The following is a 23,223-nucleotide window of genomic DNA, read 5'->3' on the forward strand; positions in this document are numbered from 1 at the left end:
CTGTTGCTCCCTTGACTTCTTTCTATTTAAAGCCCTTGGCCTGGGGGAGGCTTGGGTCAGGTGCACGCCCACCTGCATTACCTGTGATGCTACCTATCCAGCACCCAGCACGCCCGCCCACACCTGCACGACCACGAACACAACCTTACTCTCACACACACAAAACCACACACACACAAAACCACACACACACAAAACCACACACAACCACACACACACACCTAGCCAAGCATGTAAAGAAACTAGAGAAAGTGCAAAGGTTTGCCACAAGACTAGTCCCAGAGCTAAGAGGTATGTCCTACGAGGAGAGGTTAAGGGAAATCAACCTGACAACACTGGAGGACAGGAGAGATAGGGGGGACATGATAACGACTTACAAAATACTGAGAGGAATTGACAAGGTGGACAAAGACAGGATGTTCCAGAGACTGGACACAGCAACAAGGGGACACAGTTGGAAGCTGAAGACACAGATGAATCACAGGGATCTTAGGAAGTATTTCTTCAGCCACAGAGTAGTCAGGAAGTGGAATAGTTTGGGAAGAGATGTAGTGGAGGCAGGATCCATACATAGCTTTAAGCAAAGGTACGATAAAGCTCATGGTTCAGGGAGAGTGATCTAGTGGCGACCAGTGAAGAGGCGGGGCCAGGAGCTTGGACTCGACCCCTGCAACCTCAACTAGGTGAGTACAACTAGGCGAGTGTACACAACCACACACACACACACACAAAACCACACACACACACAAAAGCACACACACACACAAAAGCACACACACACAAAAGCACACACACACACAAAAGCACACACACACACAAAAGCACACACACACACAAAAGCACACACACACAAAAGCACACACACACAAAAGCACACACACACAAAAGCACACACACACAAAAGCACACACACACAAAAGCACACACACACAAAAGCACACACACACAAAAGCACACACACACACAAAAGCACACACACACACAAAAGCACACACACACACACACCCACACACACGCAAACCCACACACACGCAAACCCACACACACACAAACCCACACACACACACACACACAAAACCACACACACACACACACACACAAAACCACACACACACACAAAACCACACACACACACTTTCCTTCACCTGTCACCATCAACAACATTACCCTCCCATTACAACCACCATAGCAATTATCCCCATCAAGACTGCCCACCAATTACTGTAGAACCATCATCTCCATAACGTGTAGCACCACCTTACACTATCTTAAGAACCTTCTTACAAGATCCTGTTGCAAGGTCCTCCAAGGTCTCGTTGCAAGGTCTGGTCGCATGGACTGTTTGCAAGGTGTCTGCAATATGTAGTTGCAAGGTGTGGCTGCAAGGTCCTTCCAGGGCGGTCGCCACAACCACCATTATCAATCATCTGTTCCGTAATAATTATTAAAAACGGTTGAAAAAATCTCAAGGTAATTTATGAGTGGCCTTGCTGTATCCATCCTCACCCTTCCCACCTTTGCCCATCCCAGGATCTCTCCGTATCTTCGTCACTGTACTGATCCTCTCTTCACACCCTCACTTCATCCCACCCTCTCCGCTTCCTATACTAACGTCTGTGCCACGTCTTTCCCTGCCTATTGCTTGCTCAATCAATTCATTTATCCCTGAATAAGTTCCTGCAGCTCAGAACCTCCCACTGTTTCCTGGTCATCCTGCCAGGTTGTGAGAAGCTCCAGACCCGGTGAAAGTACTTAGGTGTTGGCTATAAGTCATTCACACACTACAATGTATCCAATGTTAATGAAATAGACGTTGCTAAGTATTAGCGTAGTGTGTTGTTTTCATGATGTTCAAACTGGTTTTAGTAAAGTTTTTGCAACAATGTATTTGCAATACATTATATATATATATATATATATATATATATATATATATATATATATATATATATATATATATATATATATATATATATATATATATATATAATATATATATTATATTACACACACTTGGTACCTATAGTTAAGAAAATACATAGGCAGGAGATATTTAAATATTTGAACCAAATAACTCATCGCCTGGCATATCTAGGCGCGGCCGTCAGGAATCAAAAAATCATTCAGAGCGCTTTATATATCAAATGTCAGGCCCATCTTGGAGTACGCAGCACCAGTATGGAACCCACACATGAAGCATATTAAGAAACTGAAGAAAGTGCTGAAGCTTGCAACGAAGCTAGTTACAAAATTAAGGGGTATGAGCTGTGGAGAGAAGCTAAAGTAATTGAATCTAACGACCCTGGAGGACAGGACCAGGGAAGACTTAACATACAAAATACTCAGAGGAACTGATAGGGCAGACAAGGACAAGCTGTTTAAGAGGCGGGAAGCAGGTACTCGGGGGCAGAGATGAGTCACAAGATGTCAGGAACTGTTTCTTTAGGTTCAAGGTGGTTGGGAAATGGAATAACCTCTACGAAGAAGTGGTGGAGACCGACTGCATACAGAGTTTTAAGAACAGGTACGATAGGGCCCACGAGGCTAGCAGTGAATCTGGAAAACGTTATGTTGAGAGGGGGGGCCAAGAGCTGTGAATCAACCCCTGCAACCATATAGGCGAGTACGTACACACACACACACACCAAAATGAACGAGTATCGTATCAAGGTTTCCATACTGTGGTAGATTATGAGAGGGAAACAGATTTTGTTCCCACTGTGAAACTCTCAGTGTTACAACACACTGCATATGTTGAATTTAAATAAGTAGATTTTATGATCGCCACTTCCTCTCTCCCTGCTTTCTGATCTCATCCCCAACACATTACCATCTCATTACTAAAATCTCCATCATATTAAAAACTATTTTGTTAATCTATCCCAATCCCATTATTCTGTCTTATCATCATCTACCTATCATCTCAGTCCCACCGTTCCCTCTGACTACTTTCCTTTATTTTGCCCTCTCCTCTTCTCTTCTGATCTATCTACCCACAAGTCTCAAAAAGTCTTACTCTCTCCCATTTCAATAAATTTCCTACACTCCTTCGTCTCTCTTCTTTTGACCAATTTGTCCCCTTCCTCTCACATCTACTGATCCATTTCCACATTTCGCTCTCTCTTCTTCCCCCCCCCCCTTACCATATACCTTCCCTATCACCTAAAACTAATTCTGACCCCACCTTCAGCTAGCCCTCTCCCATCCCTCCTGCAGCGCCTCCTCTCCTGTCACATAAAGGTTTCCCACGCTGACCGCACATTCCAGCACACCCACCCCCACCTTTAGGCACCCACACCTTCCAATACCCCTTCCCTACATACCACTTTCCAGCATCCCTTCCCATTTCCTCTCCTCCGGCACCCTCCCATCTTCCAGCATCCCCAACCTTCTCCCAGTATCGCCCTTTCGCACAGAATACGTGAGGAAAGAGAGAGAACCTTAAAGAATACATACATAACATTGTCTACATGCCAGACAAAGGCACGTATCCAACGCGAGAATTCTGGTACTCAAACTAACGCAATGCAAAAAAAAAATAATTGTCAGAGTTCCAGAAACGCTCTTGTGCTACCCGCGCCAGGGTTCGGGCTACCCGCGCCAGGGTTCGGGCTACCCGCGCCAGGGTTCGGGCTACCCGCGCCAGGGTTCGGGCTACCCGAGCCAGAACACATCTGTGCTGATTTTTCTTTCGAAATTGTTGCAGAAGCAGCGCTATCGTGTGTAGGAAGCGCCTACCATGAGCACGACCCCCTCTCACGACCTGTCCTCATCACGACCTTCTCTCATGACAACCACGATCTGCCAGTGCCGCCGCCACTATGACCAGCCCTAACCACTACACCATCTTATGTACAGGCTAAGAGCTGTTATCTAACTTCATCTTATTTCAAAAGCCTGTATTATCAGAGGTATACTATTACTTGCCTAGGTTGCCGCCCACTACAGTCTACTACCCCAATATTACCTATTTACCGTTAAGTAACCAGGGGTATCAAACACGTCTGCAGGTGTGCCCACTCGTTTTGACCCTCCCGGTACTGAACCTTGGTCTTACAGGTAATGTTCAAAAGGCGATGCCTTCGAGTCTTAGTGTGTTACACAATTTACAAAGTTAGATCTATAAATCAGAAATTAAAATTTTTTTCCTCGTTATGTACTCGCTAATATTCAGTTATTACATCCTATGAACATAATTGCAAAAATACTGAAGCTATAATTAAAAAAAGTACAGTTACTGCTGGGCAACTTAGCCCAGCAGTAACTGCTGCAAACGTCACTGATCTTTATTGACTAACAAAATCTTAGTCTTTCTAAAAAATGGATGAATATCACGATAACATGATTCTCCGAAGAACAAAAAATATTTTCACTTATAAAAGTGTAGGCACTGTTTTCCACTTACCCGATTCAAGTCCGAATTACCAGTTTCACTTGAGCCATTCAATGATTAACTTGCTAACACGCTTTCAGACTGTTCACACTACCACTCCAAACACGCTTTACGCTCCTTCCAACCCTTCCTGGGACCTCCCGTACACTTCATGCCATCCACCACCTGATTTATGCAGACTTATCAACCTATCTTGTTACAACCTTTCTAAATGACCAAACCATCTCAAGTCCGCCTCCGTTCTCTGAATTATGCATTTTATACTACCACACCGTCTTCTAATTTCTTCATTCCTTATTCTCTGCATAATATTCGTACCAAACATGGTTCTAAGACCCGACATCTCGGCTGCCTCCAGCCTCTTCAGTGCATCATTCATACAAAACCCTTCACCCATACAAAAGCGTTGGCACCACGATGTAAAAAGTGACCGCCACATTACCTGGGACTCTCACCTAGGTGTGAAATTTCACACTTAGGTCGTTATCAACTACGCGATCTGGCTGAAACTACACTACTGCCACAATTACCCTTTGTTCCCTGACACCACCTCTTGCTCCTCCCACTTATCAGCCTGTGCTCCACCTTCCTCCTCCCCCCTCCACCAGTCCCAACGGAAGCCAAGGGGCACGTCCCCCCCTCATTTAATTCCCCTCAAACCCCTCTGGATGTAGTGACGAGGGTCAGAGTCAGATTATATGTCTGACGGACCCACACATTCCTACCTGCATTACTGACCCTTTTTTTTTTATAAAGACGGTTCATGTTCCCATATTGTATTACCCAGCTCTATCCATCTCTCTTCTACATCTCCCCGTTTTCTTTTTCCTCCCTTCCCCTCCTCTGCCTCCTCTTCTCTTCTTTCCTGTCCCTTCCTCTCCTCGAGCCATCAGGTTCGGGCGTGTTTGTACATGTCCCAAACTATCCTGGTCAACATCTGCGAGAACCTAACAAACTCCATTTTACCTAGACACCCGCCTTCACCATTCACCAGAGACCTCAGAGGATCAAGACATCTGAGAAAGGGGGCAGTAAAATACTGAAAGTGCCGAGGGAGGAACTACTAGCAGGAGCTGAGAAGTTGGGCAGGTGTACCGAAACGTTCTTGACCACCTTTAGCCAGCAGGCAAAACATGGGGCGACACCCCACTTAGTCCCACACGCGAGGCTGACCACGGCCGACTCTCCCATCTAGTTCCCATGTCCCGGCCTCTTGGCCTCCAGCACCTAACCTGCCTTCTGGCCCTCCAGCGCCGGGTGTGGCGTTGCTACGCCTGAACTGCCTCGGCTCTTGTATTAATTCCTGCACCAACCTCTAGGACCTAAGCCCAGGGTTACCAGATCTTAAAAAAAAAAAAAAAAGCTGGCGATCCAATTTGCCCATTTTCAGGCTTTTCACCAAATCTTTGGCATTTACTGAATTATTTAGGTATATACACAGTTATTTAACAATTGGTTTTGCTGGTAGTATGATTTATGAAATGAAAAAACCAATCGTGAGGCGTCTTATAATCTATTATTTACTTGTAGGTTACTGAAGAAATTACTTCCCATCTAAAACACTCACGTCTCTATCGACTTTGACTATCTTACATGTTGTGATTGCGTCTCCTCTGGTTATCCACTCTTTCAGTGATGCAAGATACCTCTCTTTAAGCCTATCTTTGTTTTACAACGGTAGTAGTTCCGGGGCCTGCCTAACAGCAAACTCCTGCATATTCTTAAATTATTTTTCATGCCAGGATGAGGGTTCCATACTGGCGCCGCATACTCCAATATGGGTCTTGCCAAGGCTTTAGTATCGTGATCCGAACGTTCCAATGTTGGGATCCCTCAAAGATACTCATCTTCTAGCTTTCTACCTATCGCCGATGTTATTGTTTATGAGCCTTGTACGGAAAGTTTTGCTATGTGCACTCTAGTAGGTCTTTTACTATTAGTTTATACAAGTTTTCTCCCACTCAGGCAGTACTTAACCCACGCCCCTCCTCTTTTACTCGGCACATGCCCTGCCGTCTACCTGGATGGGGGAGCGTGCTCTGGGCCAGCCCAAATTACAGGCATCAGCGGGCGAGGGATTCGAATGAGGTCCCCGAGGGGGAGAGGCTGGGAGCACCACCCGTGGTCACCACCACCGAGCTTCGGACACTACCGCTCCTTCACCCCCATCCCCTCACGAGTCTCTGCTCATGTTGCCAGAAGCAATTACCAGGAAGCCGTCTGGCGTTTGTTTTAAATTTAAATAAATGTAAGTTCTGTATATCTTTTCATTCATTTATCTATTATTAGCGTATAATGTGCATATTAATTAAATGTTTGATTTACATGTTCTTCGTGACAAAACCGTCTACTGCTGTGAAGGACAATAGACACGTGGCCAAAATGACCGAAACGAGCTCAATTTTAAGCTACAGATGGGTATAATGGCTTCAGTCATTAACTAAGTCTTAATGATAAAAGCCAAGTTTTTCTTACAGGCGGTGCAATATGAACTATAGACGCTCCTCTCTTGTCTTGGGAATGAAGAATGCTAGGAAACTGGTACTCCCGTGGAGGAGCCAGACTAGCTCTATCAAAAGGAATCCTCAGGATATATATATCTTCATGATACACGAAGTGCCTGCTAGCTTGAAGGAGGCCCAACAGGACGATCTTCCAGGTCCGCTTATTAAGATTCTGGGTGTCCTCCGGATACTTTCGTATGCCTCCTTACGAAGGGCGAACGTAAAACTGTTTTGTCTTTTGTATAGGTACAAAGGGCGGGTGCCTCTTGGAAGAGCCAGTGTCCACCCGTATCTGGGACCCCCTAACACCTCTTGGCAACAGCATCCGAACAAATTCTTCCTAGGGAAAAAATACGCCTACCCTTTCAAAGCAACTTTCGGTCGTGGGCATACCACTGGCAGCTTGAATAGGATAATGTCCCAAACCTGCACACCGAAATTAATACTTAGGAACACATGAAGCTTTGCAGACAGTGCAGGATACTTCTAATGAAAAACAGTGGAGCGATGAGTACACTGAGAACTCAGTAAGTGTTAAGGGACTACGGCTCTTCAACACCCTCCCCCCCTTCGTACATAAGGGATTACCAAAAAAAAAAAAAGATTGTCTTCAAGAGGGAACGTATCAGACTCCTCAAAACAGTTACTTATCAGCTGGGTTGTAGAGCATACGTTGGACCACGAGCGGTGGGTACAAACATCTTATCGATCAGGCCACTAACCAGAAAGCCTGGTCTGAGACCGGGCCACGGGGACGGTGACCTCCGGAAGCTACTCTAGACAAACACTTGGTGCTTAAGACTAGATTAACAAGAGTTGTAATCCTCAGTTTCATCCTCAAGCAGGCAATATCTGTAACAGCAAGGATCACCACTCTAAGGAACCCAGTGGAAATGTCACATTGTTCGACTTCATTAGGATAGCCTAGGCTAAATATACATAATGTATTTACACTCATGAAAGTACTACGTACTTTGATGTGTGTAGATTCGAATCCTGCTGTGGACAGAGATAATGTTTCTAAATAATTTCGCCCGTTTGCATATTATTAATTTTGTGGCCACAGAATCCATGTGTCCTCAAGAACATAGTGGAAAAAATATAAGTACCCAAAGCTTGAAAATAGGTCGCTGAAGCCCCCCCCCCAATGGACGGGGGAAGGGGCAAGGGTCATCGGGCGCTTGTTCCACCCACTCATCTGCCCCTAATAACACACTAACCATGCCATAAGCGCTGAAATCTAGGAGGCTGGTGAGGTTTGGGGGAAGCGGGGAGGGGGGGTAAAGGGGTTCAGAAGACCGTCACACGTGCCCTTGGGGACGGCGGGACTATTCTGACAGCACGGGCGAGTGAATCTTACGGAATGCCGCAGGGCAGTGGTTAAGGCACGGAAAGGAATGAGGGCACGGAAAGAAATGAAGGCAAGGGGGAAAGGAATGAACGTAGGGTAAGAAATGAAGGCAAGAGGGAAATGAATGAAGGCATGGGGGAAAGGAATGAAGGCATGGGGGAAAGGAATGAAGGCATGGGGGAAAGGAATGAAGGCATGGGGGAAAGGAATGAAGGCATGGGGGAAAGGAATGAAGGCAAAAGGGAAAGGAATGAAGGCAAAAGGGAAAGGAATGAAGGCAAAAGGGAAAGGAATGAAGGCAAAAGGGAAAGGAATGAAGGCAGGGGGAAGGGAGTTATAAACACACTGCATCACACATGGCTGGGAAGTGGTCACTGCCCTTGGTCACTCAAAATCTCTCCAAGGTGACGTTAAAAAAAAGGCGCAGCTAGCCAAGGACATCACAGCTAATGAAACTTTTCTAGGATAAAAAAATGAAATATCTTCGAGTAGACATGTCACAATACTGCGGTTGAAATAATTAACAATTAACCTACAACGCGTAGCCTAAAGTTTCCTAGACAAATTTTGTAACAATAAAATACCCGTGATCTAAGATTTAACATGCAAGATATAACAAACGGGTCATGGCGGCTTTCTTAAACTAGATTTGTAGTTCATATGATCTTAATATTATATTCATGAGGGAAGCGCTAAACATGTACGGGCCATATAGTGTTCGGAGAATGGGAGATATGAGGCTTGACCCAAGAAGTAGAGTGCAGGTCTGATTGCCTTGCTAAGAGTCCTTTACCACCCTATGAAGGGATATTTACGGTACTGACTTAACCCCCCTCCCCCACGTTAACACTCCCTCCCCCATGAACGTGTGAACAAGTACAGTGATAAGTGTTGCAAATAACAATCAACTCGAAGCTAGCTGTTAATTTAGCACAAAAGATGACTGCAAATGAGGCTACTTAAGATGATCCTTATTTGCAACATTCTCCCTTCAGGAAAAATTGAGTGGCGAAAATTCTTTGATAGGTTAGATATATTATTTTTCTATATTTCGTCAATTTTAGCACCGTTAAGATACTAAAGTTATTTGTTTATGCAAACTTAAATATCGGCATAGCTTTCTTGAGGGCGGGAGGGACAGCAGACGCTGTATGGCCTTTACGGGTTTAGGGCTGCTCTTGGAGATAATGCAAGTGTTCCTCAGACGTTCCCAATTAATCTCGACCAATATTTGAAATGTAAACTACCTGCAATTTGTACCTTTAAAAGGTTAACAATCTTTTTTTTTTTTGTTCCCAAATTTGAGAACTCCTCATTCTACTGGCTTCAGTTTTTTTTAACATGTACTTTTACTAGGGAACGTTTTTTTTTTCAACTATTACCACGTGCAAGTGCCGTCTCATCAATTGTATGTACTACAGACCATTCCTGATTTCAGTTTCCGTGCGATTTGAGACTGTCTTCAAGTTTCAAATACTAGTGTATTCACTTTCTTCAGTTGCCTGTCCCAGTCTCACCCACGACAGCTTAATAAATGGTAATTAATTTTAACCAAAATTTTTAAAGGGGTGGACCGGTAAGCCAGTGGAAGGCCTCTGTCGGATGACATGCAGCTGGATCTTTTGGTCATCATATGACTAAGACCGCGTTACGAAATACTTGTCCTGTTTACTGACAAACCTTACCTAACCTCATCCACGACTTGACAGAATAAAAAAAAAAAAACAGAGCAAGATGGCTTATCTCGTCTGGAGCCGGCCTGGACAGATCTGTCATTTCAGCAGAGCCTTCAACACCGGAGGGATGTGGGTGGCCTTATGTTATGTACAAGGCCAATGTTGTCAAGGTAACACACTCGCTTCCACTTCGCTGACGGCGAGAAAACCGCTTCTACTCAAGACGGCTAACAAATAACTACACACTGTATCCATCAAGAACATCTCTTCATCCGAGATCATTCATTTTTCGAATGACTAATCTGAAACATGTTCGTACAGCATAATGACATCGATGAAATAAAGTCTGTTGACCAAATGAAATCGCTGGCCCACAGATGGCTCCAACTTCATACTATTCCCTATTTGTATGTCTCGTAACAATAAAAAGGCTTTAAAATGGGCTGAGGTAGGTAACAGCTCTTACCTTCTAATAAAGGTAGGTGCGCACGCCGTGCTACCACATCCTGTACATTATCTGGCTGCTACAGTGCAAATGGGAATGCCACGTCTCCATTACGTAGCCTCACACTGTTTGCACTCAAGGTAAAGAACTCCCATGATCTAAACTGGGAAAATCCCTGAGCCATGCTATAGGTTCCCATAGGATACCACAGAATCCTACATCCGTTAATCACTGGATTGTATCTTAATCTGGACTATCTTAATCCATTGCTCCCAGGACTGTAAGGTACCAGTCCATTTCACTTCAATACTACTTAGATCGTATGATAATACAGTCTTACCATCTCACTTCAATACTCAGTTCTACCTTCTCACGTAACTCCTTGGATCGTAGACAAGATTTTAGATTTTGCCTCTGAAGCGGCTAGTTTATTGTGCACCTCATATCCATCCAGTGGATGGTACAGCATGAGCATATGGATACACAAAATGCCTAGGAATCGATCATAGGAAAATGCAGTCCTACCATCTCACTCCACTAATCCAGATTGGAGGATACCAGTCCATTTCACTAACAGGAACGTAGGATATCAGTCCTCTCACTTATCTTAGGACAGTCCTACCATCTCCCTACTCTGGATCGCATCGCAGGATACCAGTCCTACCGTCTCCACCATGGCTCGCAGGATGCTAGTCCTACCATTACAGAATCGTAGGATACCAAAGTCCTACCAGTCACCCAGGGCAAACCAACAGCCATGAGCGATAGAAAACAGAACTGTAAGACCGGGGACAGACTAAAAAAAAAATATTTTATCATTCCAACACTTCCTGAACTACTGAAGTGCCTAGAAGCACCCAGATGTGAAGTGAAGCATAAGAATTTACTCTGCAAGATAGGGGAAGGTGTGGTTTCCCTCGGGGGAGGTTGTAGTGGGGGTTGTGGACAAGAATGTGGGCCAAGGGTTGTGGAATTTGAGTGAAACACTCTGGGCACTGAGGGTACTGGGTGCGGATCCTCATCAACACAAGAGTCATTTTCATAATTATCCCCAGGCGGTGTGTTCTTGTTAGCCGCTGTGTGGGAGACCAAGAGTTGGGTCGGGGAGAAAGATGGGTGGGGGGACAGACGAGTAGTGATACAGATGGGTGGGTGGGGGAGGGAGAGCAGGAACGAGAGGTGTACACGAGTGTGGGTAATGATGGTATAATGGAGAGTGGAGATGAGGGGCACATGGGATAGCAAGAGGTATGGAAATGGCATGCAAGTCGGGTTGGGGAAAGGGCAAATTGTTGGTACTGGGAAGGGACAAGTTGTTGGGCCTGGGGAAAAGACAAGATGTTGGGACTGAAAAAAAAGGAAAGTTGTTGGGATTAGGGAAAAGACAAGCTGTTGGGACTGGGGAAGGGGAAGGGGTTATGTGTGTTGCTAGTGTGCAAGGAAGAAATTCCCTGCCCCTCCTACTCCCCATCAACCCATTATTACCAGAAATTATCAAGGAAAAGCGAGGCCCACGGGGGTCACTCAGAGGATTATTGCTTGTGTTGGCTGTATTGATCTTCATCAATACTTTCAGTAAACGAAATTTAATATGTAAAAAAAATATGGCGTAAAGTTATTACTAAAATAATAAAACATTCTAAATAGCGAGGAATCAAGTCACTTGGAATATATTTGTATAAAGATCGAATTTGATGTAGTGGAACTTTAGAATCCACTGCAGAAAGAAACATTATGGAGACTTCAGATTCCAGTGCTTTTAACATAATTAAATTAATTAAATTAAATTCAAGAAAAGGTTAAGATTTCGCCGCCGAAGCGGCTAGTTTGTTGCCCACCCTATATCCATCCTATGACGGTAGCGTAAGAATATATTAAACCACAAAATGCCTAAGAACTAGGCCCAACAAAAAGTTAACAGGACTACATCTGTATATCTACCAAGCAAAGGTAATCGGAGAAATCAAAGTAAAATAATCTGGTGTGGATGCTTCCATCTGAAATTATTTAACCCTTTACCTCTGATAGCTATGATGAACAGCAACAGATCAGTTACCCTTCAACACACCTTGATGCTTATGACGGTCTCTTGATCCCGAGAACTGGAACCACGATCCCTTTCATAGGATTACACCTGATTAACACCCTTCCCAATAGATACTGACTCATACGGGTTTGACGCTTCCCTGTCAATACAACAAATCAGTGGCCTGTTTCATTTTTGATAATACAATTTATGCTTGTCCAGTGTGCTCGTCACTGAGTCCGACCGGTAAGCCAGTAGTGATACTGCATTGGCCAGCCATCAGTCACCGACTATCACACGGGTGTCTACTGCCGCCTATAGCAGAGCACGCCAGTTGTCGCGTCTTGCTGCAATTCAGCCATATAGTCAACGGCGACACTAAATGGATCCTATGGCAAACACTGGTCTTTGGTGACTTGTTGAATGTAACAAGTGTGGAAGTACCCGGTTCTATGTTATTTCAGTGTTAAATTTAATACCGTTATTATAATTTGACTGCGTATTATCCTTACGGGATTCCCGGCGTCAACGCTTCCTTTAAACTGTGAATAACTATTTTAGAGCAGATTACGTTTAAGAACTTAAATTTAATCTAAAGAAACAAATTAGATCAAATTCCGCGACGTCTAGTATCGCCGTGGCTAAACTGTACCAGGAAATGTTCAAATGTACACGTGCATCACTAGCGGTGCAAGTACTGGCTACAAAACTTGACTTTTGAGAGCTACGAGATGCCACTTCATGAGAGTGCGGTGCATGACATCCTCCTGACGAAGTATTACGACAGTATCGTGACGCACTGATTCCGTTACGTTAAGGAACAGTATTTTACGCGTCACGAATTGCCTATGGCCACGTTATTGATACTCAAGATGAGTTCAACTTTTAACTACACTCTTAAGGACGCTAATTATCCAGCATAACCTGAGCATAACAAATGACAAGAGCCACGCACTGCACTCACCTTAACCTGTCCCCCCCCCCTTCCACAAACACACAGGACGGGCACTGTATACATTACAATTCGTTGATTTCTGTCCAATGTGAAAGTTTACAAAACGTTCACGTTCTTAAGATCAAAGGTATACAATACCAACCAGCTGATGAGGGAGACAGGTGCAATAACAGTGCGCTGCAAGATTGTTATTCAAACCTAGAAAAATAAATAAGTTGGGCTGTCTTTAAGAAGGCACTGGGCAGGTACCTAAAGTCAGTACCTGACCAACCGGGCTGTAGTTCGTAAGTCAGCTTGCGTGCGGCCAGCAGTAACAGCCTGGTTGATCAGATCCTGATCCACCATGAGGCCTGGTCTCAAACCGAGCCGCGGGGGCGTTGGCCCCCGAAACCCTCTCCAAGTAAACTTGCAATGTTAAAGCACGGGACATGTCTTAGTTCCTCAGAGCGCTGGTATCCTCGCGCACGATGCTTCAACTGCAGGAAGGGCTTAGTTAAGCGTCAACGAAGCTTTCTACGGAGCTGCTCATCCAGCGAGATGGTGGTAGCTGGTACCAACCATAAAGATTGACGGGTGACAGTCTCGCCCTCTTCCCCAATCTCCTTGGAGGTCACAGGTCATCTGCCTAAGGTCGCACTAGGATAACCAATTAATGGTTACAACTGCGCCAAGACGCTCTCGGGAGATATTGTGTATGGCGAGAGCAATTGCTAGGTCCTTCATGGAGGACGCTGATTGACAGCCTGGGACGGGAGGGAATAGAAAGCGAACGAGGAAGAGGGGCGGGGAGGGGGGGGAAAAAGAGGGCAAAGGGAGAGGCGTATGATAGCTGTGGTGGAGCGGAGGTCCAGCGAGAGAAGGGAGGTATTATAGCCGCGGAGACTGACGTGACAAATATCAGTTACAGGTCAACGCCGAGATATCTACTTCATTGACAAGGTAATCGATAAGAAATCCGTAGAAAACTATCATATCCTTGCTATAACCACTATCTTGGACTATCACAAAGTTAGATTAACCATACCAGGCGGCGAGCGCCGAGCGTTCACGAGCAAATGGCCCTAGTTTTTCCTTCTTACTTATTGCCCAGAGGCATAAAATGCTTTAATTTTAAGTTCAAGAATACGAGCTCAATAACATCGAACAGCTGGATTAACCTGGTTCTCTCCCCTCCCCATACACTTACAAAACCTATTTTACTTCCTCTATCTTATCTTCCACGCTCAGTTTCAACAAAGGGGGAGCACTAAACCCATACGGGTTGTACAATACCTGGGGAAATGGGGGGCATTTGGCTCAACGCTAGGAAAGGGGAAATTCAGATCCATTTTCCTCGAGTCAAAGAGTCCCTCACCGGCATCAATTTCCCTTGAGGGGAGCATGAATAATAATACAATTAAAACGAAGCGCTAAACCAGCTTGAGGGGGAAGGTTGGAGTAATAAGTTCCATTAACATCTGTTGGGAGATATTGAGAAAGCTTGGCTGGATCTATAAGTTACCATCGTGAACCTATAGCTTACCCGTTTACAGTCACTCCTTCGGCCTTAGTCTTGTTTACAAAGTTACTTCTTCTGTCTTAACTGTATTTACAGTCACTCCCTTCGTCTTACTTGTGTTTAAAGTTACCTTACGTATTAATTTTATGTTTAATATACATTCTGGAGTGTATCTCTTGACTTACATCTACACAGTAGCTGTGTATACAAACGTGATATATCTTAGTATGTGACTGATGGTGCACATGCAACCTTAATTAATGACACGTGTAGTTGATGAGCTTTCAAACCTATTCAAATATTCAACAATCATGATTTCCACAACTGCACTTCTTTACCTTCGATCTTGTACGCGTGACTATACACCATAATTATACACCCCTCGGTATGATACACGCAGAAAGTTCACTATAATAGTGGAGAGAAGCAGCAGAGGTCTCCACACAGCTGTCACCAGACAACACTGTCTGCCCACTGAAGCTCAACCCCCGTCCAGGAAATCAGGAATTTTAGCAGCGGCAGTACGGAGCTATAATTTTATAGCTTACTGTCAGGGTGATTAAATCCACAGTCCATCGACCGAGTTACAGTTAACTTACTTATATACCATTCTACAGTGTAATTTTTCGTAAATGCAATGAGGAAAAATAATCGGACATTAAGCAGCACGTACTCTGAAGGTCTTTCCACGCTATGTTCAGTTTTTTCATGTGTCTTTTTTCAGTCACAACTACGAAAAATTGCACTATACAGAAGAGCTTTATAAGTTGGCTGTAGGTAAAGTGTTGGGCTTAAAGCCTATCTGCTCCTTGACGGTTATTACGACCACAATTCTCCTGTACACTTAACAAGTCAAGATTACGTTAATTCCTAAAACAGACATTTAAATCTCAGTGTATATGCAGAGGAATATACCCTTATAGTAAGGTATAAACACCATGAGATGTATATCTCAAAGTATATAAACTAAATTTATATAATTTGTATTAAAATTTACTTAATGTCCGCGCTTCGCTCAGTCGATAGGCTTTATACCTAACACTAATTAAATTTCAGCCTAAGTGATCCTAATTCAATCTGAGGGAGTATAGTTATTATTATTTTAGAGGATGCGCTAAACCCTTTGGGGTCACAGCGCCTGGGGAATGGGAGGCAAGCAGATTCAGTCCAAGAAAGGAAAGGACAACTTCAATTCCTTGGATCAGGAGCCCCTCGCCTGCATCATGGAACCTACCTCCAAAATCCTTGGATCAAAAGCTTTCACTAGCATTTGGTACCTCTTAAAGGTTTTAATCAACGAAACAAGAATTAAGTGTATTGTGTATACTGTTAAGAAACACTTCTCAGTGTATATAGATACATACTCGTACATTTCTCGGTGTATATACACTGAGTTATGCATAAATTTGTTTAAACACATGTATTAATAAAAAAAGAAGCATTTCAGCAGGCCTATTGGGCCATGCTAGACAATTTCATCTCGCACCCACACATTAGTGTACCTAACCAACCTATTTTTATAGCTATTCAAAGTTGTCGCTTCACTGACGCTGCCTATTAGTAAACCAGTGCTTTCCTATATGCTTTCTGCATCTAAATTTGTCCAAGTTGCATTCATTGCCGTTACTCTTGTCTTGGTTCGATATTCTCGGCATGTTATTTATATCCTCTATTCCTGTTTTCCGTTTATACACCTGTCATATCTTCCTTAATTATACCTTTCCAGAGATTGCAAATTCAGTGTCCTCAGTCTGTCTTCGTAGGAAAGATGTGATACATGGGATCAGCTTCGTCATACTTCTCTGTATATTTTCTGATATGTATATATATATATATATATATATATATATATATATATATATATATATATATATATATATATATATATATATATATATATATCCATTCTACAATATGGAGATTAGAACTGAGTAACATAATCTAAACGAGATCTTACTAAGGATATATTAAAGGATTCTTTTGTTCCTTATACCTCTTGGCATGAACCCAGGAATTCTGTTAGCTTTGCTGCGAGCACTAACGTGCTGTTGTTTTGGTTTTTAAATTACTGCTGACTAGAACACATAAATCTTTTTTTTTTTTTTAGCATTCAGAATGATCGAGACGTACATTATTTAGTTTATAAGTGCTGTGGAAAATACTGTATAAATTTTCCAGAAATTCAGTACTTGTATATAAATAGATGGCCATACTGTATTTAATAATATTTGTCATAGAAAACGGAAAGCCTGCGTCTGCACAGAGGAGACTCGTCATCTTGGTTTTGAATTGGATACAACGTTAGTGTAATTGGGAAGGAATTTTCGTGCTCTAGAGGTTAAAATTGGGCTGACACCTCTCAAATAGGAGGCGAAATTGTTGGACATGCATTCCTGCATAACTTGAGATATCAGACGGCTGGACAAGACAGCTCCAGGAACCTCAGATAAGCTCTCTAGATTTGTGTATAATTCTGGCCAGTGTTTTCATAAATTTAGTTAGTGAGGTTTTTCTGAGTATGATACAACTTAATATCCAGTCAAATTGGTGAGTGATATTAAGATATATTTTCCTTCTGTTACGTAATTGTGTATATATATAACCATTTATTATTTTTAATATACAGTCCACAAATTTATATATTTACCAGTATTCCTGGTGATGTATATTTCATTTAATTAATAGGTCCAGAGCAACTTGTGGTTATGACATTGGTAGGTATCGAAGGGGGACATTTTTTGCGACCTAGGTGTCCCAAATTCCTACTTGTCTATGTAACATTGATAAATAATAATTATCTTTGTTATCATTTACTGTTATGTACATAATTAGTTACATTCAGATAAATGCAATTTTCCACGTGCTATGGCTTTAGTTTTCCCAGGATTATAACTCTACATTTGTCTACATTAAACTATATCTGCCACTTAAACCACTACCTCAACCTATGCATATCTTAATAGTGCTTTAGTATACCCGTCAAAATTTATTTGACAGCCTATCACAGTGTCATCGGCATGCTTGCTCATGTTACTATCTATTCCTTCATCTATGTCGTTTATGTATACTGTGAACAAGGGGTCCAATACTGATCCCTGTGGAACACCACTAGTAACTAGTATTATTCTAATAAAATTAAACACTAAACCCATAAGGGTTCTACAGCGCTGTGAGGTGGGATGCGTGAAAGTAGAAAGGTGTAAACGTTAAGAATGAGGGCGAGGTAGGGGTGTGTCAAGTTAGGGATTAGTGGGGGATGGGGGGGGTTAGTGTACGAAAAATTTCAAAGTTGGTATAATAGGTTAGTTTCAGTTAAGAGGTCAGAGAGAGTGCATTTAAGGTCAGCAGTGTGTTGGGGGTTTAGACGTCGGGAGTTGATCCTGTGTGCACTTTGATAGGCTGGATGAACAATGTAACCACTAACAACGGGTCCCCATTTTCACTTCTCCCCATTCATGTATTTTGTGTTGCCTATCAGTCGTGCCACGATCCACGAGGTAATTCCCTCTTAAATTACATGCGCCGCTACCTTTTCGAGTTTCTTGTGTGAAACTATCAGATGTCTTTTTTCTTGTATGAAACTATCAGATGTCTTACTTAAGTCAATATACAACAATACTGTATTCATTATTATGATCTACCACCTCAAATACCTAACTCAAAAAAGTAAAGTCTTAGGGCAAGAACGCCTCTTGGAAAAATCGTGCACTTCAGCTGCCTCTGGTTTTATAACAAAAAATAAGAAACTTTTCCAAGAAACTGATCTCCTAAAATTTCCAGATACATCATTTGCCTCTTACCTAAAATCAGGAGACGAACTTTAAACATATATTTCTTGGCAGAGTTTTTACATCTCTTTTACCTGGCTTCCCAAGAACCGTGACGTAGCCTCGCCCCTGGCTCAACTCAAGGCCAGAAATAATCGTCACCTTCATCTTTTATGAAATTTTGAGTTTAGAAATTGTTAATATATATATATATATATGAACAGTGGTGGTGATCAATTGGTCACTGGCCATTTACGTGTGGAGAGAGGAGAGGGTACGGCATAAATATGTGTCCTAGCCGTCTCACTCACTGTATAAACCCTCAGTATAACCAACCTCGATATAATGTACCTCACAAATATGGAACAAAATCCGTTGGGTTAATCTATTGGGAAACAATGAACAAAGTCCGTGGGTTATAGAACTGTCCGTTATTGTTACCACCACAGTAAAACAATCGCTTTTCTAGCCACCAATTACAATAACCGGCCACCCGGTAACGGCAACCGTGTCCGTTATTAGGAGGGGTGTACTGAGGAGGATCGAGCCTGCACCACTTCTTCCGCTGAATCCAAACGGGTTTATCGCTTCAAATAAATACAAGAGTAGTTAAGTATTGCAGAGTTAAGTGGCAGTATCCCTACGGGCTAAACCCGTAGGGGTAATGCAGCGCATGGGAGGGGATTATAGGAAGCAGTCATGTTCGATTCAAGGAAGGGAAAGTCAGGTCCAATTCTTTGGATCAAGAGCTCCCTCACTAGTATCAAGGAGCCTCTCTTAAGGAGCTACTATGGTATCACCCATGACTGACATAACCCATGATTGTTAGGACCCATTATTATATATGAATGTTATGGTCAAATTCACAATAATGCGCTAAACCCGTGCGTGTAACAAAGCCCACTCTTCAGATAAGGATAAAGAAAGACTGACTAAGAACCAGCATATATTCGTGGGCCCTGGGATCATATATTCGTGGGCCCTGGGGTCAAATATTCGTGGGCCCTGGGGCCAAATATTCGTGGGCCCTGGGGCCATATATTCGTGGGCCCTGGGACCATACAGTCGTGGGACCTGGAACCATACAGTCATGGGCCCTGGAACCATATATCTTACAAAATGTGGGCTAGGAGGAGGCCTCGTGACCCCTAGCTATGGCCACCGCTCCACAAGACCTGCATTGCCATGGCTACCATGATCGCCCAGTATGACAACCATGTTCTCACGACTACCACGTTGCCATAACCCTCTCATTGCCATAAGCATTCTCTTATAGTTATCCTTTTATCGCTATGGCAATCAGGCCATTGTTATGTTTCGTAATACGATTGTCCAAACGAGTGTTACCCCATGATGGTTGTTGCTATGGCGACAAGGTTACCATGAAGACGAGGTTAGTGACAACAAAATTACCATGGCGACTTGGCTGCCAAGACGACTGTGGGCCTAGCGGTAGCCAACTTACCAACAGCGTAGGGTACAAAGGGAGGAAAGACGAGTGAGGCAGCAAGGCGCATGCGCGGGGCACGCATGGCACCCAAGCATGGCACCCTCACCTCACCACTACAGTCACTATGTACATGTGAATCAACGTAAACAAAGATATAAACAATTGTCTTCTTCCCCCATCGGAGCTGCGAGCACGGGGAGGGGGCATAAAGAGGGTGATAACCCAGACCCAGAGCAGAGGCAGAAGTTCGTAGTCTTGCCGTGTGGGTACTATCATTGTGGTGGCCACCCTCTTGTAACACATAAACCATATACAATATGCACAGAAATTATTCAGAAAAGGCTGTAACAGACTCTAGCTTATGGGACCTCGACCATGCCTCAATATATATATATATATATATATATATATATATATATATATATATATATATATATATATATATATATATATATATATATATATATATATATATATATATATATATATATATATATATATATATATATATATATATATATATATATATATATATATATATATATATATATATATCAATAACAACACAGCGACTAGCCGAGGATTCGAACCCATGCCGTTTTGGCCTACCTCATGATTAGCGAAAAACACACATGGCGTGGTCCCGAGTGTTAGAGCGTCATGTGTGATTTTAGCTAACCATGAAGTAGGCCGAAACGACGGGTTCGAATCCTCGGCTAGTCGCAGTGTTATATACATATATATATATATATATATATATATATATATATATATATATATATATATATATATATATATATATATATATATATATATATATATATATATATATATATATATATATATATGTGTGTGTGTGTGTGTGCGTGTGTGTGACCTACTGTGATACAAACAAACACAGCTTGGAGCCAAACTCGACCCCTCAAACACAATTTTGTAAGTATAAATTAGTGAAAACACTTACACTTACACACACACACACACACACTTTCACTTTTCCATACAAATAAGAATGAACATAGTATTTCAGAGCTGTGTGTGATTCACATAAAGGTCAATATTGCAAATTATCAACAGAGTTCAGTTGTTAGAGGTCATTTGAGGTTCACACAGTCATAACCTGTGATACATGGCATCCTGAGGTCGCAAATCAGAAAGTACAAGAAAGCCCATTGTATTAAAATAAAGGTTAACATAGCCGTAACAACATGAGTCTGTGACATCAGATAACACACCCAATCTAAGAGACGTGCCAAGAAGTAAGTCTCGGGCAGTCATTAAGATGTGCATCTTAGACAACCAAACACCACAAAGTGAAGAATTACAAAGTGTGGCTCTTCTCAGAAATTACAAACACACGTGTGATGGAAAATGGTCTTCATAAACATTTCTTTTCGTATGTTTTAAATTGAGCGGAGTTGGTTTGAGGGGTGCGACCTCCTTGAGCAGGATGTTGTTCCCTAGACACCCCGCACCTTGCTGCTCACCTCACCTACATAATCTACATGATGTAATAAAAAGAAATCTACTTGCAGCACGACCACTTCAGGAGCTGAGGTCACCTCACTCAGACCCTGCGGTCTCTAGTCTCTACAGGTCGTGCGGTCTCTCTAGTACAGGTGACCAGCACAGGTAAGGGCAGCTGGCTACGCTAGACAGGTGGATCAACCTTCATTCTCCAGTAGAAACCCGTGTAAGAGCTATGCTAGGCAGATGAATTAACCTGCCTCCAAGCGAGCTACAACCCAGTGTGGGGCAGCTGACTATCCTACCCAGGTTGATAAACCTGCCTCCTACGAGCCACTGCGCACTGGTCGAAACAAAAATAAAATACACACATATATACCCTAGTCGTCCTATACTTGTATAAAATAAAACACACGTATATACTATTCCACCTACAATTGCATTACAGTAAGGTATATTCATTGGTATAAAACACACACAACTTACGCTAGCGGATCAAGATACAATTACCATCTTTAGAGTAATATATTCAACATGGCATAATTGGAACAGCAAAAGCTCACCAACGCGAGTGATGGTATGTCCACACGTTTTAAAAAACATAACTTTTACTGGAATAGCGTTTCGCTCAGGGTAGAGCTTAATGAAGCTCTGCACAGAGCGAAACATCTCGACAAGTGTGTTCTGCAATGCTTCGTTTCTTCCCAAGAGCGATATCATACTGCACATGAAAAGTAAGGACACGAAGCTTGTAGACACGACCAGCCGGTACCCTCATGTAGTCCAGGGTACCAGAGGTACAGCCAGTCAGTACCCTCATGTAGTCCAGGGTACCAGAGGTACAGCCAGTCAGTACCCTCATGTAGTCCAGGGTACCAGAGGTACAGCCAGTCAGTACCCTCATGTAGTCCAGGGTACCAGAGGTACAGCCAGTCAGTACCCCATGTAGTCCAAGGTACCAGAGGTACAGCCAGTCAGTACCCTCATATAGTCCAGGGTACCAGAGGTACAGCCAGTCAGTACCCTCATGTAGCCCAGGGTACCAGAGGTACAGCCAGTCAGTACCCCCATGTAGTCCAAGGTACCAGAGGTACAGCCAGTCAGTACCCTCATATAGTCCAGGGTACCAGAGGAACAGTCAGTACCTTCATGTAGTCCAGGGTACCAGAGGCACAGTCAGTCAGTACCTTCATGTAGTCCAGGGTACCAGAGGTACAGCCAGTCAGTACCCTCATGTAGTCCAGGGTACCAGAGGAAGTCAGTCAGTACCTCCATGTAGTCCAGGGTACCAGAGGCACAGTCAGTCAGTACCTTCTCGTAGTCCAGGGTACCAGGGGTACAATCACAGTACACTCATGTAACCCAGAGTACCAGAGGTACAGCCAGTCAGTACCTTCACGTAGTCCAGAGTACCAGAGGTACAGACAGCCAGTTCCTTCATGTAGCCCAGAGTACCAGAGGTACAGCCACTCAGTACTTCATGTAACCCAGAGTACCAGAGGTACAGCCAGCCAGTACTTTCATATACTTTGAGGCAGAGTAGAGCTCAATGGTTTTCAAATAGTGACTGAAATCAAAGTATACTGGAAAATATTAGAGTATACGGAGATATGTAAACTTTGAATGCACAGGAAGATGTAAACTTCGGGTATACAGGAAGATGTTAACTTTGAATGCAGAGTTAGGTGTAA

The 23,223-nt window shown here is 43.1% G+C and overlaps 1 protein-coding gene across 1 annotated transcript in view; it reads right to left on the reverse strand.

The window, feature by feature from the left end:
• Window positions 1-15,335, reverse strand: part of LOC128696053 (uncharacterized) — a 63,667-nt gene extending 48,332 nt beyond the window's left edge. The window contains exon 1 of the mRNA XM_053787058.2: window positions 15,187-15,335. Coding sequence (XP_053643033.1) covers window positions 15,187-15,217 — 31 coding nt within the window. The 5' untranslated portion in view covers window positions 15,218-15,335. The remainder of the gene's footprint in view (window positions 1-15,186) is intronic.
• Window positions 15,336-23,223: the final 7,888 nt, after the last annotated feature.

This window comes from Cherax quadricarinatus, chromosome 48 (genome assembly GCF_038502225.1).
Source record: "Cherax quadricarinatus isolate ZL_2023a chromosome 48, ASM3850222v1, whole genome shotgun sequence".
NCBI classification, from domain to species: Eukaryota; Metazoa; Arthropoda; class Malacostraca; order Decapoda; family Parastacidae; genus Cherax; species Cherax quadricarinatus.